At 41.8% G+C, this 15,358-nt stretch overlaps 1 protein-coding gene across 1 annotated transcript in view; it reads left to right on the plus strand.

The window, feature by feature from the left end:
• Positions 1 to 15,358, plus strand: part of THADA (THADA armadillo repeat containing) — a 1,377,633-nt gene that overhangs the window by 223,233 nt on the left and 1,139,042 nt on the right. The window contains exons 20-21 of the mRNA XM_078649688.1: positions 573 to 709; positions 11,451 to 11,612. Of these exons, the coding sequence (XP_078505814.1) occupies positions 573 to 709; positions 11,451 to 11,612 (299 nt within the window). The remainder of the gene's footprint in view (positions 1 to 572; positions 710 to 11,450; positions 11,613 to 15,358) is intronic.

Raw genomic sequence — 15,358 nt, forward strand, 5'->3', positions numbered from 1 at the left:
GGTACGATTCGTACGGGGAAAAAACGCTCCATACGACGATTTGGAGCGCATTTTACCGGATCGGAATCGACCCCCTGGTGACACAGACAGCGTTGCATATGGTACAGTAACCCACTGAGCTGTCTTACTGCACCCTTTGTATTTTTAGTTACTTAGTGCTAGTGTGTCATATAATATACAATTGTAGAAATGCCTGAGTTATAGGAAACACTTGTGTCTGTCAAAGCTGAGGGTAAAGCACAGTCATTTCTTTAACTCCTGCAACCAGTGAGGAGTATAAAAAATACCTTTATTGCAGATTGAACTACCTGCATAATCCCATGTTCATTCTCTGGTCTTTAAAGGCAGCAAGGTTTGTGTCCTTACTTTCTGCTTTCTTGTGGAAGTTAGGTAACAGATACTTATTCTCTCCAGCCTGGTAAAATCTGGGTAATTTGTGGCCCAACGACACTCAATTTCGTGCAATAGGCTCTTGATGAAAATAAAGACATACATTTGTTTTAACCACTTGACGCGATTATGTATGGCACCCTCCGACTCTGTTGATGATTGTTTTCCTTTCTACTTTAAAGAAATCTATCCCTGTTGACTGAATGGAGGAAGACGGTGGCTGATCTCATTTTAATGTCCTACAAACTCTCCGCAGTAGTGTCTCCTGTTGTTCACAGCTCCTCGCCAGAAGGCCTTATCCCAATGGACACCGACGCAGGTAAATCTAATGTGTATCTTTTCATTATCAAGACAGCAAAAGGTTATTTTCTGTATGTGTAATTAGAAGGGATACAGAGGGATAACAGAGTTTCAGTATGACTTCATTTTCACAACTATCATTCCAAATGTTGTTCCAAAACTTTAAATTATGCTACTCTTGAACCTTGCGGACCACATTCTGACTGCTGTATGTTTTCACTGAGGCTTGAAACTTGATTCACCCAATTACACTCTGTACTATCCCAAAAGCAACAGTTGCGGTGGTAATTGATTCTTATAGTATATTCATGTAAATGTTTCAACAAGCTATCAGATAAAGAAATATGGCAAACTAACGGTGTTAGTTTGCTTACCTGTAAGATGCTGCTGCATTGATTTATCCCTGAAAGAATAGTTTCCTGTAGTGAGACGTTTTGAGCAAAACAAGACCACGTAGTCATTAGTTGTTGGGTTGGTCTTGATAGTAATAGTATGAGGGTAATAAGTGGAGTTAATATTGTAAAATAGCTTTAGGGACGGTATTTGAGGTAGGAGATAATGCTCATACGGTATACTAATTTGCTATAATCAAGGGTAGAGCAAAGTATATTCAGTACTCTCCTGTGTATTGGACATGCACTTTTGAGATGCGTAGATGCCTAGCCATGAACGTTTCTTGGGCATGGATGGCCGCTGTGATCCAAGCGTGTTGGACTAGGGCAGTGGAGGAGAACTTGGAAAAATGTTGACATACATGATTAATAAAAATCATGGTAATCAAAGGATCATCACAATCACATAATGTATTAAAACAGAAAGCTTCTGTACTGCAAATATTATTAACAATTGTACAAATGTATTCATAAATATATCATAAAATCAAACATGAACCAGATCATGCAATAAAATAGTAATTCCCCAAAAAAATAGAAAAAACTTCACTGAATACCATAGCGCGTTAAAGTGACATTGTGCCATAATTAGTAGTTCCATAGTTCAGGGACAAAAATGCATCAATTAAATCTGAACCAAGATAGTCTCCGTAATTATGCTGCTTAGATATTGCCCTAATAGCATATACACTTTGTTCTGCTAGGTATCGAACTGTGCAGAGGATCTATTAAGTTCAAGTGGTATAAATCATGGAAAAAGTAATAATCCATCTCAGAATCGAACTTATTTTTTTTAAAACGACAATAATTACTACAGGAAAATATTGCACATATTGTGTGTTAAAGTGCCAACGTGCCATAATTAGTAATTCCATAGTTCAGGGACAATACTAAAATACATCAATTGTATCTGACCAAAGGGTAGTATCAGTCAGTACATTGCTTAATTATTACCCTAATAGTGTATACACTTTATTCCACTGGGCATCAATCTGTACAAACGATCTCTAACCAGCCTCCCCTGACAAAGAAACTGTATATCTAATTTAGGCATGGCTCACTGCCCCTTAGGGGCCTTACGCACAAGTGGTCTAAGGCCACACAGCTAGCGAGCACTTGCCCCGGGTGTGGGGGTGCAGAGGAGACAGATAAGCACGTTCTGCTCTTTTGCCCCTCGTACCATAGGGCGAGGGCTAAATGGATAATCCAATACTATAAGTCCAGTGGTCTTAGGGACTTTAGGGAGGCATTCAGATTTTTAAGAGTTGATACCACGGCCCTGGCTTTGTTTGCAACATCAAGGTTTCTTTTGTCCATGAGGTATTCTAGGTGTGCGCAATTTAAAAGGAAATACCAAATCACTGCCCACTACTTACGGATCTTCTTCCTGATTGTGGTGGCGGCACCTTTTTTATTATTAAAAATTTGCGTGGGGCCTTCAGACATATTTTTATTGTTACCGCGATATGGAAGTTTGCCCCTCTTGTCCTTTTCTCCCTCTTTCTTGTATTTTTTATCATCTTGCACTTATAGTGGAGTTTTAACTTTTTAACATTTTTAACTTGTCTGTGAATTTTTAATATGTCTTTCTATGGTTTTTAACCGATAAAAAGCTTTTGACTGACTGACTGACAAACGATCTCTTAAGTTCAATTGATTCATATTTAATACAATCAAGCTGGCGATATCAAACATTTTTAAGCTGCATGTAAACATTTTATCAGCCAGCATAACAGCATAACAGCAGAATCAACTCACCAGATAGGGACCTAATAAGTGCCTGACTGGCTGATCTAACCCCAATCCTCAAAAATTGGGGTTTTAAAAAAATACGCCAAAGAGTAATCAATTTAGGACACACACATACCATATGAACTAATGATTCTTGTGGCCATCCGCATAATCTGCAGGTAGTATCCGCCCACTGCTCAATCCAAGGCCGAATACACTCTTTTGTCGGATTTATTCCCAAACTTAGGTTTAATAAGCTTTAAAGAGCTGCTGACACCAAGCTCTGCCTTTGGAGACCAAACACTAGTCTTATTCCTGCTTGTCCTACTGATCTTGGGATCCCAAAAGTTGAATTAAAAGCCTTGTCCACCTGTAAATCCAGGAGCCTTGCATCTTTCCCCCTGGTAATGGGTGAGCCGTATAAAAGAGTTAGTTCTAACTTAGATTTCATGACTTTAAGGATATAATCATACGATTGACAATTCAACAATTTTTTTGTTTTACTTTTAAAAGCATGAACTAGGACCTTAGGTATTTAAAATGAAATTTGAAAGAGACTCTGCTGTCGAGCACCACCCCGAAGTACCTGTATGTTTTAACAACTTCGATTGGAGGTAGCTAATTTGCACTTCCCCCAACCTTGGCACGTGAGTATTTATAGAGTCTAAATACTGAGCGATATATGATAAGAATAGGTTAGAAAGGCAGGATGCAAAAACACATCCTTGCTTTAGGCCGTTATATGTACTAATTTTCCTTGATTGGGATCTAATAATTCTTGTCTGTTTTATTGATGTTATATTTTCACCAATTCAAGCAGTAATTGCAAGGCACTCCTTTGCAAGCCACCTGTAACTTTTATGAACTTAAAAAACAAATACGTTTTGCACTTAACTCTATTTTTAGCAAAGATAACTGGGCTTTCTTTTCAACAGCGTCACCGTTCATTCAATTAGAGGGTATCCCCTTTCACTTGTGTTCGCTGTCCATTTTTCGCCCCGCTGTCCATTGTTTCCCAACCACCACACTCCTTCCTCACCTTGCTTCCCAGCTTCTAAATTACCATATGTACAGGAAAGGCAATGTGCAGGTGTCGAAAGCATATTTGCGCAGACAGAATAGTTTACTTTTCACACTTGATGCTTGAAACAAACAGCACAATATAAACAGTGCTTTAAATGGAAAAAAATAAGTGCAGGTACTCACCTGAGATGTGGATAAGGGGGCGGGGTTAGGGGATGGGGCTACATGGGCGGGGCTACGGGCAGGGCTAAGGGACGGGGCCAGTGGCACACATTTAATTTGTTTGAGGTGTAATTGGTCTGCAGATTTGCACACTGCAGACAACATCCATACAAGAAGAACATACACAGGGACATAGAAGCACTTGCACACAGACAAGGTATTTAGTTCATGTGTTTTCGGATCGCATATGTCCACATTACAACAGCTTGATTCCCCGACCCTTCCCCCTCCCGCCATCTCCCACCCCATAGCTGTGCTACAGCGTCATCATCACCACCTATCTCCTCGATCCGGCTCTAATCAAGTGCTCTTACTCTGCTATGCCAGCAGGAAGCCTACTCTTAGTTTTGAGTCAGATGTGCCTCTTAGCAGGCATTCTCGCACACCTACAGTGCAATTGTCGCCACGCCCTGCCTGCTCTGATTGAATACATATGCACGTTGCTCAATTAGCAGATTGTAAAAGATTAGCACTCGAGTGCTTCACGAAAACGGACTGACTCATGAGCTGTGTCACGCTTCTTTCTTTTCAAGCCAGATTGCACGGAGTTGGCTTGCTGCCCCATGAGTACCGGTACTCTCTTTGAGACAAGAAAAAGTTCCGGTACTCAGAGGCAGAAAATGTAGAAGTGCTGGTACTCAGTACCGGTGAGTACCGGCACATATAAAGCACTGAATATAAATGGAAAACGTCAGATGTGACTTCTCTTTATACTCTGCGCTCATCTGCTTCACAAACAATTTACCAGAGAGGAATAGGAGTCTTCATTGAGAGGAGACAGTGGTGTAGTGGTCAGTGCTGCTTACTTTAGAACTGTGAGACCCGGTTCGAGTCTCGGTGTCATCTGAACATCCTGTGATTCTAGGCAAATCACTTAATTTTCCCATACCTATAAGCAAATAATACATTAGTCCTCGTGTGTGATTTAATGTTTGCTTATGTAAAGCTTCCCAATGCTTTCGCTTAGAGTTCGCGCTATATAAAACTACAAAAAAGAAAATAGTAACCCTCGTCTGTTTTATTAATTTGATTTATGTGCCAATTCAAGCGGCAGCTGCAAAGCACTCCTGTGCAAGACGTTCATGTGGCGTTTATGAACTTTAAAAAAAACAAAAAACATTTTGTATCTAATTCTATTTTTTGTGAAAATAACTGGGCTTTTTTCCGTGGTACCAATGTTCATTCGATTAGGGGTTATTTTAGAGAAATCCAGAACAAGGTAAATCATGAAGGGGTAGTGAGGAAATATTACTGAAAACTAGTCCATAATGTGGTTTGTCGGGCCTCAGATTGAAAAGTTTACCAAGAGAGGCAATGTAAAATTGCTGAACAGAAAGTCAATCAGTTATGCTAGTTATTGGCCCTCGCCTGACTAATGTGCGCACACCTCTTCAGGGGGGCGCCTAAGGACGAATAGGGAATACTTTTTGCAAAATATTTATATCCTCCTTCTCTCGTTCCTTCTGAAAATTCACTATTCTATTGTGATTAATGGGGCCTAGAATCTTGACAGGCAGACGATGTCTGCAATCTGAGTAATATGACTCGGTGCCCCAACTCCTCTAATTATCCAATAAATGTGCTTATTGTTGTGCCTATAGCACCAGAATGCAGCAGTAGGCTGCTTCACAGTGCTTGCCAACCAGAGGCAGCTTTGGGGATAGGAGGCAATGAGGGGAAAAAACTCATCCCACAACAGTGTTGCCCTTAGCGGTCTGTTATGGGGGGGACTGTTCCTTTTCATTCTCCTTTTTTTCTATTCCTTTCTATTTTTGTTCCCTCTCATTTGTCTTTTTTTGTTTTATTTCTATCAATGTTTTTTAGACTTGTTGCACAGCAGTGCAGGTTGCTTTGCAATATGCCTTAATGTAAACAGAAAAACACAATGACACATTTAATGCCTTTGTTTTTATTTACTGTAAGCCATGATGCACATCAGTCCACGCTGCTCTGCAACATCTCAAAAAACATTGACAGCGCCAATCGTTCTCGCATAGGCGAACCCTATTGGCTTTGCCAATCCTTGTTGGGAGCAGATTCCGATGAATCTAGTTTGCACAGTAATAGGTCTCGGATGCCTCCCCTTGAGCTGCATGCACCGTTTCCAGAACACAAACATTTGGTAATATTCGGATGGTTTTCAGAAATATGTTTGGTTCCTCTGTGCGTCCTTGCATTTTTCTTCTTGCTTTTTAAATTGACCAGATTTTTTTCTTCCTTTTTAAATTGACCAGATCTTAAAAATGGAGGGACTTCGGTTTGAGTAGAGATCGTTACTTAACTCAATTAATCAATCAATCAGGAGTTTGTATAGTGCAGTTACTCACCCGTGAGGGTCTCAAGGCGCTCTGTAATAGTCTTAAATATACCCCAAAACAACAATAGGTGGCTGTGTGATTTAAACACGTTTTTCATTTTTGTAAGGATCATTTTACTCAATAAACATGACCTCTTATTCTTTTTTACACATGATTACATCATTTTTCACGCTTCAATATAATTTCAAAGAAGGGAGAGATACCAGCTATTGATTCTGAGATATGCAAATTCTTAAAAACGTTGTGCTCAATCAAAACTAATATGAAAGCATAAACAGCAAAGCAAGAAAAAGCATGTGCCATTCAGTGTTCAACCAGTCCTACAATTGAAGAGGCAGAGCATTACATTTAACGACAGACGCTCTTGGTACACAGTATGGGGGTTCAAGCTTATCTAATATGGACTTGAAGAAGTTCTTTTTTGCTGAAACTTAATTATAGTCCTCCATGTTGATGTGCGTTGTGCAAGGATACCCCATTGTTCATGGTCTACGCGTTTCAACCCCCAATTCCTTTATGGGTTCTTCTCAGGACAAGTGCTGGGTGGTTCTTAAACAACCAAAAAGGGAATTATATGTGGCGATGTTTCAACTCAGGAATGGAATTATGCTGTTCCTCAGGGATAGGAGATACAGAGTCAGGAAAGACTGGAACCAACTAAGCCCCAGGGGGGGTCAGTGTTGGGAATCCATATGTTGGATTGTAGCTTGGGTAATTCATCAATCGAGTGAGTCCTGACCTTTGGATTATCTACATTGTTGTCTTTCCACGTGAGTAGTTAGTCACCATACCTCACCGTGGAGTCTCACCACATAATTTTATCCTTTTTATCCTTAATTGTCCTCTCCAACGCAATTGCGTTCACTTCACTTAGATTATATACAGGAGCCTGAGGCACCATAAGACTGTGTCTATTTTTGTGTTGTTCTACATCGACCTGAATTATGCCTAGCAATTTTTTGTCTTCCTAAACAGGAAGATCCAGATCGCAAAAGACACATCTAATGATAGACGGCTTGAATGTGAATACACTAGATTACATTATTTCATAGGTGTAGATAGTTGTAACACTTCGGTCCTGAAGAATCGCTAGTGCAATTAACTTTAAGCAAGGAACATGTTGACCCACACGTTCTGACAAGGACGCCACTACACAAGACATTGTACTCAAATCAGTGCCTTGTCTTCTTTGTTTTTACTTAGGGAGGAGACCCCCAGAATAAATGTGTCCTTCTAGGTACTCCCAACCCTATTTTAGATGACCTCACCACATCTACACACTTCCGGCCCCACACCCGCACTTCACCAAACGGCTGTTGGATAAAAGATCTCTGATAAAGTGCCCCGTCTAAAGGGAGCCCATTGGGTAACGCACCGCCGACCCAACAAGGAGCAGCCCATATGATCAAGCATGACACCTGCAAGGGTGTGTGAGGGCATTAAAATCAAACATGTGGATTCCCAACACTGACCCCACCTGGGGCTAAGTTGGTTCCAGTCTTTCCTGACTCTGTATCTCATATCTCTGAGGAACAGCATAATTCCATTTTTGAACACTTTCATTGGGGGCCCTGTTACGCTGGACCTACCACTCTATTAAGAGTGTAAAAGACCCTCTGCCCTCACGTCCCCCATTTTGTATACAATGTTTCAACTCAGTCAGTTGTTGAGAAGCAGGGGGTCGGTTTTCATCCAAGTGAGAAGCAGATTTTCTGTAAGCAACGCTTTAGTCAATGGAGGTTTATATGCTGTGCCAGCGTCGGAACAATACGATCCTCTTTTGTGGCTTTTTTTAGTTTTTTAGATACTTGCACATTTTGTGTCTCTCTGACAAGACTCCTTCATGCTTCAGCATCAAAAAACGATGGTCCATGGTGGTTGTTGGTAGGGGCCAACCCCCCAAAGTTGACTTAAATGTACCCCAAGGCACCATTCATCTCCCCCTCTTTTAATGTTCACGAAAAATTGCAACTTGTGGATGGTTAAAAATCCTAGGTGTGGACCATGGACTTGTACTTGAATGGGGCGAGGACACAGGAGAGAGATGCGCATCCAAGCTGGGCCCTTATGAGGCTGCGGCAGATTAGCTGATTTTACTTTGCATAGTGAATCCAGGGAATTAGTTACATTGTCTAAATGTATTGACTAAACACACAACAGTCATATCTGAAAGGACGAGAAAGGGTACTTTTACATATGGTTTCTTATTAGAATTCTATAGAAATTACATCAATTACTGTCTTGTTAGTGCTGTGATTACATATGCTCTTTACAAGTCACATGGCACTTTGAGAATAATAAGCCAGGAAGTTTTTAGGTCAGAAGACCAACTTTCTGAAAGGGAAGTGTAAACATGGTGTTTTGTATTCAAGTGTGAAGCTCAATCCCTTCTAGACACCTCTGGTGCATAGTCCCAGGCGGCGCTTCTCCTTCTATGGTTGATGTATACATTGGACCTCTGCTGCTGTTCATCCCGAGGTTGTGTCCTTTCGTTCAGTCTTAGGCCAACGACATCCAAATTATTTTAAAGTTTGATGGCTCTCATGAGTTATTAACTATTCTGGTGAATCTCTAGCGGTCCTTGTGTCACAGATACATCATAGCTTGTTGCAAACTAAAGTTGCCATACTGAGGTCCTGCTGTTCGACAATGAAACCTGTGTGAACAGTAAGCACAATCCAACTCTTTCTTTGGACGTAATGTTGGTGTTGGCCAACCTAGGAGTACGCCGCCGAGCATATATCCATGAAGACCGAGGTAGCCATGGACATACAGCTGCATACTTCCTTTTTGTTTATCGCCATCCACCTAACCAAAACAACTCTTAGGTGATCAGTAGTTGAAAAGGTTCGAACAAATCAAACGCCTCTCCCCTGGAGCCACGTGAAAACCAAAGCCATATGCCCCCCCCCCACCCCACACCGTTGATGTGATTGCTCTCCAGTACAAAACATAATTTGTACTAGTTGAGAATAGAGGACTGAGTCAGGCTTGAATGCCTCTATCTAATCAAAAAGTCACCAGCGCCAACATTATCAAGTAAATTGTTTGTTTCACCGAGCAACAGATGTGGACTCACCATGTATAGATCCTCTCTCCGCAGCAACTTCGTATTGATGGAATTTCACAGCTCAGATCTACGATATGGAAGCAGCTGCCTGCTGTATTATGAAGGTGAGACATCTCACCGGAAGGTCTGCATGTTCTGTAAACTTCTCTATTGCTGTACAGATAGAACTGCCTCGACAGAAAGTCTGATTGTATTATCAACCCCAGGGTCCACCTTCCAAAGGCAGGTGTAAGATGACCTCTCATCAGTTCAAGCAGACATTGAATTACAACCTTTCTTCAGAGCCCAGGCTCTAAAGTCTGAAACCATCAGAATGTGCCCTGGAGTGTGCTGTCCAAGCACTGAATGAAACTGTTCATGGGGAGACCAGTCCAGCCTAGGATGAAATCACCCAACCCCAACCTCATCCACATTGAAGCTCCAGGCACTCCATGCCAAGCGCTTGGGGTTCTGCAGCTTGTGAAAGGGAAGGGCGAGAAGCTCTAGTGCAGCCATCTACCTAGATGCACCATCATCTACCAGGCTTAGTCTGTGCCAAGCTGCTGGGCTTTTACCAACCACCCAAACATAGGATTCTTCTTCGTCAATGATCAGAAACTATATGATAAAATGTTAGATATAATTTTCCCGTATATACTTAAAATCGTGTCTGACAGAGGGAGACCTTGATTGGTGTCCATCTAAAGGATGTCCCTCCAGGTGATGGTGGAGGCCACAGAATGATCAGGCACCCTCTTCTTGGAGACCTTATGGGGTTAGAGGCTGGGAAAGGGAGACCTGTGCTCCTGAGCAGACATGGACTGGATTACTCCATTATTAAATGTCGATCCAAGATGGACTGTCCTTCCTTCCTTGTGACCCTCAAAACTTTCTCATGCAGCGTCTGTTCTTGACAAGCGAGGCTGTTCGAGAGCGACACTGCGCACTGTCCTAGTCTGAAGGTAAGATCCAGCTTGCGTTTTCAATCGACCCACGAGATTGCATCCCATCTCTAATGCAATTCATTAAAGGCAAATGTTTCTCATGTATAATCATTGAGGATGTCCTGAGTAGGGTTTGACTTTTCCTTGTGCCTGGAGTCCAGCAGAGCCTTGTAGGAACTACTGCGCATGACATGTCAGGAACGTGTGCATTGATGGATGAATATGTTGCGAAGTGGTGGGTTCATTGATGGATGGATGGATGGATTGGTGGTGGCTGGAACTGTTTGGATTAGGGTGTGTGGATTGGAATGTGTGCATTCGATGGATAGATTGTTGGATTCGATTGGATAGAGTGATGCTTGGATTACTTGGAGGGAGGCTTCAAATGGATGCAGAGATGATTGGGAGGGATAGATGAGCTGGATGGGTGATTTGAGGTGAATTGGGATGGATATGTTGATATAGAGGATTGTGAGCGATGAATGGAAGGATTATGGGATAGACGGGCAAATTTAGAAAGATGAATGGATGGATGAGTGGATTTTTATTAGTTGATGCATGAATTCAGATGGGTGGATGAAGAAATGTATTGCAGTGGATTAAGCGGTGGATGGGGTTGGATGAGTTCGCGTTCGTGGGTTGAATGGAGCAGATGAATTTACTGGACTGCATGGGTATTGAATCCGTGGATGGATGGATCGAAACTGGGTGGAATGGATGTTGGTAGAATGTGTTGGTGGATTTGGATTTGAATATTGGATAGGTAATATGAAATGAAATTGATCGAACAATTTTTTTTTTGTTTAAATTGTCTTTATTTATTTTCCAGGCAGTCCAGCTTATACATTGGTACAAATCAAATAGTAACATTCTATATTCTCACATTTTACCAGTAGAGATCGAACGAAAAAATTAATGGAATGGACTGTGATCGGGGATGGGGTTCCCAAAAAAGTGATCACGAATCCAATTAAAATGATGCTGAATAGATATTTGCTTTTCGAGGTATTTAGACGTGTGTCACTGGCTTTGTTCTGTAACTTCGAGGTTGTAAAGAAGTACAACTTTATTTTTCTTCAAGAAAGCGCAGCCCAGTTGCAGATGATCTTGAATGAGATACAGCCACGAGACACAAATGATTACTTCACCCAAGCCAGGATTCTGCAGGAACATCATGGAGCAATATCTGATAACCCGGAAGAAGACCCTGAGCCGCGCGAGGATGCGTGCACAGTCATGTCAGGTAATTTGAACCGACTGGTTTTATGCAATGCGACCTGGTTGCCTGCAGAATTATTTAATGAAGGTTACTCGACATTACAAAGGATGATAATAATCCGGTTCCAACAGTGTCGGTTAAATGTGTGTTTCCATCCCTCTGAGATTCCATTTCCAGGTGCTTGTGGTTTCTTATGCACCCACGCGGTGGCGCTGTTTCACTACTATACTAACATTAAAGTCTACTTTCAATATACAGGTTTGGAACCTATCGGCGTTAAGTGTTAAATTTCTAACTTGACATTTCTTCCCCGTGTTAGTAACACATCTTTAAGGGCCCCCTGCACGATACCCTGGAATGCCCCCATATTGAGCTCCCTTGCTTCCCGGTCTTCCCTCAGTGGTGTTCAGGTACCTACCCGCTGCATCTGAACCCAATGATAACAACAATATTTCAGTTGAATTGGCTTCAAAAAGATCAATATAATTTGCAGTAAGATTGGGATCAAGGCTTAATAACAACTATTTTGGTTGTTGAGCTCAAAAACGAACGTTGAGGTGTCACCGTGCTTGTCTTGGAATGATAAATACGTTCAGCCCTTAAGAAACGGAGCCTTGAGTGACGACAGCATCCTGAGGCCATTACAGATGGAATCCGTTTCACAGGAAGTGAAGGTCAATCTATCCTCATCACTACCCTGACACCTTGTCGCTAGCTTGACCCTTCTCTCCAGTTCTGGCAAGACCAGCTGAGCTCAACAACAACCAATCACGAACCAAGAGTAAGTTACACGCATACTGCGCATTACTCCAATGGTGTTCACCCGAAACAACTTCTGGCAGATCAAGGACACATCAAGGGCCTCAGTCAGACAGGTGAACGTTTGCCACCTCAACGGCACCTCCATAACAGGCTGTACTCAGACTTCAAAGTAAACCTGCCTTTACACCTAAGATCTCTTGATCCCGTCGGTCACACATCATGACTACAGACTGCAGAGTTGGCAATTTGAATATGGCATCCAAATTCTTGCGCCAATATTTACATTAGATATTCGTTTAAAACTTACTACACCCACATACTCATAGAATGACAACAGAGCCAGTTAATTGGCAAAGATGACTCAAAATAGAAGAGCTATCCAAAGCCAAGAACCTACCAGAGCAAGCGGAACAAAACAAACAGCAATGCGCGTTGGCACACACATCCATGCACATAGACTCCCCCATCCAACATCATTTAGACTATTCTGACCGCAAAGAACACAAGCAAGTATGACTCGCTCCTAAACATTTCAAACACAAACCAATGCAGCTTCATGAAAGCACATTGGATTTAGTGAACTAAGGCACAGAACCAGGAAGAATGCCCAGATTCAGAATGCATTACAGGACCTTACAAATGTTCGTAAGCATTAGCATAGCAAGGATGCTAGAGGCTCCAATGTAAGCATGTGAAATGAGCCCCACTAGCTCCCTATTCGATAGCTAAAACAACCATAATTGGAGTGCAAATGGCCTCAAGAGTCACTGCACCAGTTGCACAAACTCTTAGTAGGTACTATACAGTGCACATAACATAGACTCTGTATAACCCCAGTGTCCCTTCTCCTTCCACCTTCAATACTCTCATTCACTGAGCAACATCGCCCTACCATTCTCTTATATTCATCTTTTAGCTTCTTCAGTCAAGCTGGCACTTTAATGTATTTTCATTTCCTCTTACCTATATCTATACACCTTTCCCTTTCAGCTCACTCAAGTGTGCTTCTCCCCCCACTCCTCTCCCTTTTTATTCCAATGATTTAGCCTTATTTCCACCACTCTGGTATCTCTCTTTCTCATTGCATCTTTTCACTCTTCCTGTAAAATCCTTACCCACCCTCTCTTACCTTTGTTCCCAGGTTGCACTGTGTAGTTTCATTGGTTCCACCTTTTTTGTTTGACTTCTGCTCTCACTATGCTACTCTCTTGTGTTTCAAATCCCATACTCTTTTTCAGATTATTTGACTGTTCCCTTGCTCACTCTCTGTATCATTTTAGTCCTCACTTCCTTTCTCTTTCCATTTGCTTTCTTCTGTCTAGCTGTAACTTGTTTCTGTTGGTATGTTTCCATAGTTGTGTCCATTCTTTCTGTTAATTACACATCTTGCATTCTTTGTCCTCTCTTTCACCCTTTCTGTTAAATAGTTTTCAGTTTAGGAACCACTTTCCTTCTGTTATTGTTTCCACTAGTTCTTCCAATCCCTGTCACCCTCCATCTCATAGTTTTCTAACATTATTTGTCTTTCCCTCGCTGTTTCAACTTTGTATCTTACACATTCAGTCTCCACTTTCTTTACACACCCATTAATCATTTCTCAACCTTCATGCACGCATGCATGTCCTTTCTTTCTTTGCATCCACAGTCCTTTCTTTTTATTCCCTGTCACCGCGCTGTGTTATTTGTTTCTCCTCATCCCATCAGGTTAAGTCACGTTAAAGGAGGCCACAGATGTAACTTTCACATTTGCAACAGGTTGTAACAGCAGAGAGAGAAATGGTAAAGATTTCTCTGGAAACACATACAGCAAAGTCCTAACTCCCAGCAGGTGACGCATTGTTAACTGAACCTTAAGTTTCATGCACACAAGAAACAGGTACTGTGGAAGAAATGCTACAAGTTTACTTGAAGTATAAAACATGTGTATTATGCAAATGTCTTATCCAAAATCCTGAAGCAGCGTTGTCCCAGCAAAGAGAGACAGAGTTTCACCTCCCCAAGCAGTTGAACGTCAAATGTTGCTTCATTTCCACATTTCCCCCAACAGTTATATGTTTTTTATTTAGATAAACAGTCGAAGGAAGATACACGTGACAGAAACCAGAACTTAAGATAGTGTTCCTAGCAGGTGCAAGGCTTTCTCCCAAGAATAGACCTTGAAAAAGATACAACAAAGGAGCTCCCACGTGTTGAGCTGGCTCAGTGAACAATCCTGGCTTTGCTGTGCCAGGTATGAGAGTGAGGCTGTGTGTCAGATGCGAGAAGGCCCAAGAGGCTTACTTTCACACAGACCTGCTACATGGTTGCAAGTTATGCAAAATGTCATTCAGTAAATACGCTTATTGTCTATATATGTCCTACATTTCCTAACTTGCGTTTTAAGTCATTCAACCGGTATTTTCAGCACAGAATCTTAGGCAAGATCGACTAGCCTTACTGTGCCTTCAATTCTTAGGTACACCTACTTTTTCGGGGTTTTTAACAGGGTTTTCATTGTTGTGTATGGTTCTCTCTTATCGAGGGTGAATGTTGCTCAGATATTTTGTAATTGTGTTTTGATTCACTTTTATTACTTGTTTTATTCAACTCGAATAAAGATTAATGAATGAAAGTACGCAATATCTCGACAACATCTGCATGAATCCACAAACTAGCGCAGGCAGCAGCAGTGAAAGCTCCCCTCCTCTCAACATGCGCAGAAGCAGGGGTGCAGCAATGTTAGACTAGTGTGCAGTGGCATCAGGCCCAGAAATCTAAGGAGTCCTGTGGATCGTGATTATTACTGTATGTGCCTACTCTGCCAGCAGCCGGACTATTTGTATTTCTTCCACTAAGGTACATGGCACACTTACTGCACCAGGGGGCAGAACCAGGGCAGACTTCCGTAACGTAGAACCAGAACACGACGTGGATGGAATGGTGAACGCATACCTCACCCAAAAAAAGAAAACCTTGAGTAGTAGCTATGTAAGCTTGCCACACTGAGTAGGTACAGCACGGTAAGCAAG

This window comes from Lissotriton helveticus, chromosome 6 (genome assembly GCF_964261635.1).
Source record: "Lissotriton helveticus chromosome 6, aLisHel1.1, whole genome shotgun sequence".
NCBI lineage: Eukaryota > Metazoa > Chordata > Amphibia > Caudata > Salamandridae > Lissotriton > Lissotriton helveticus.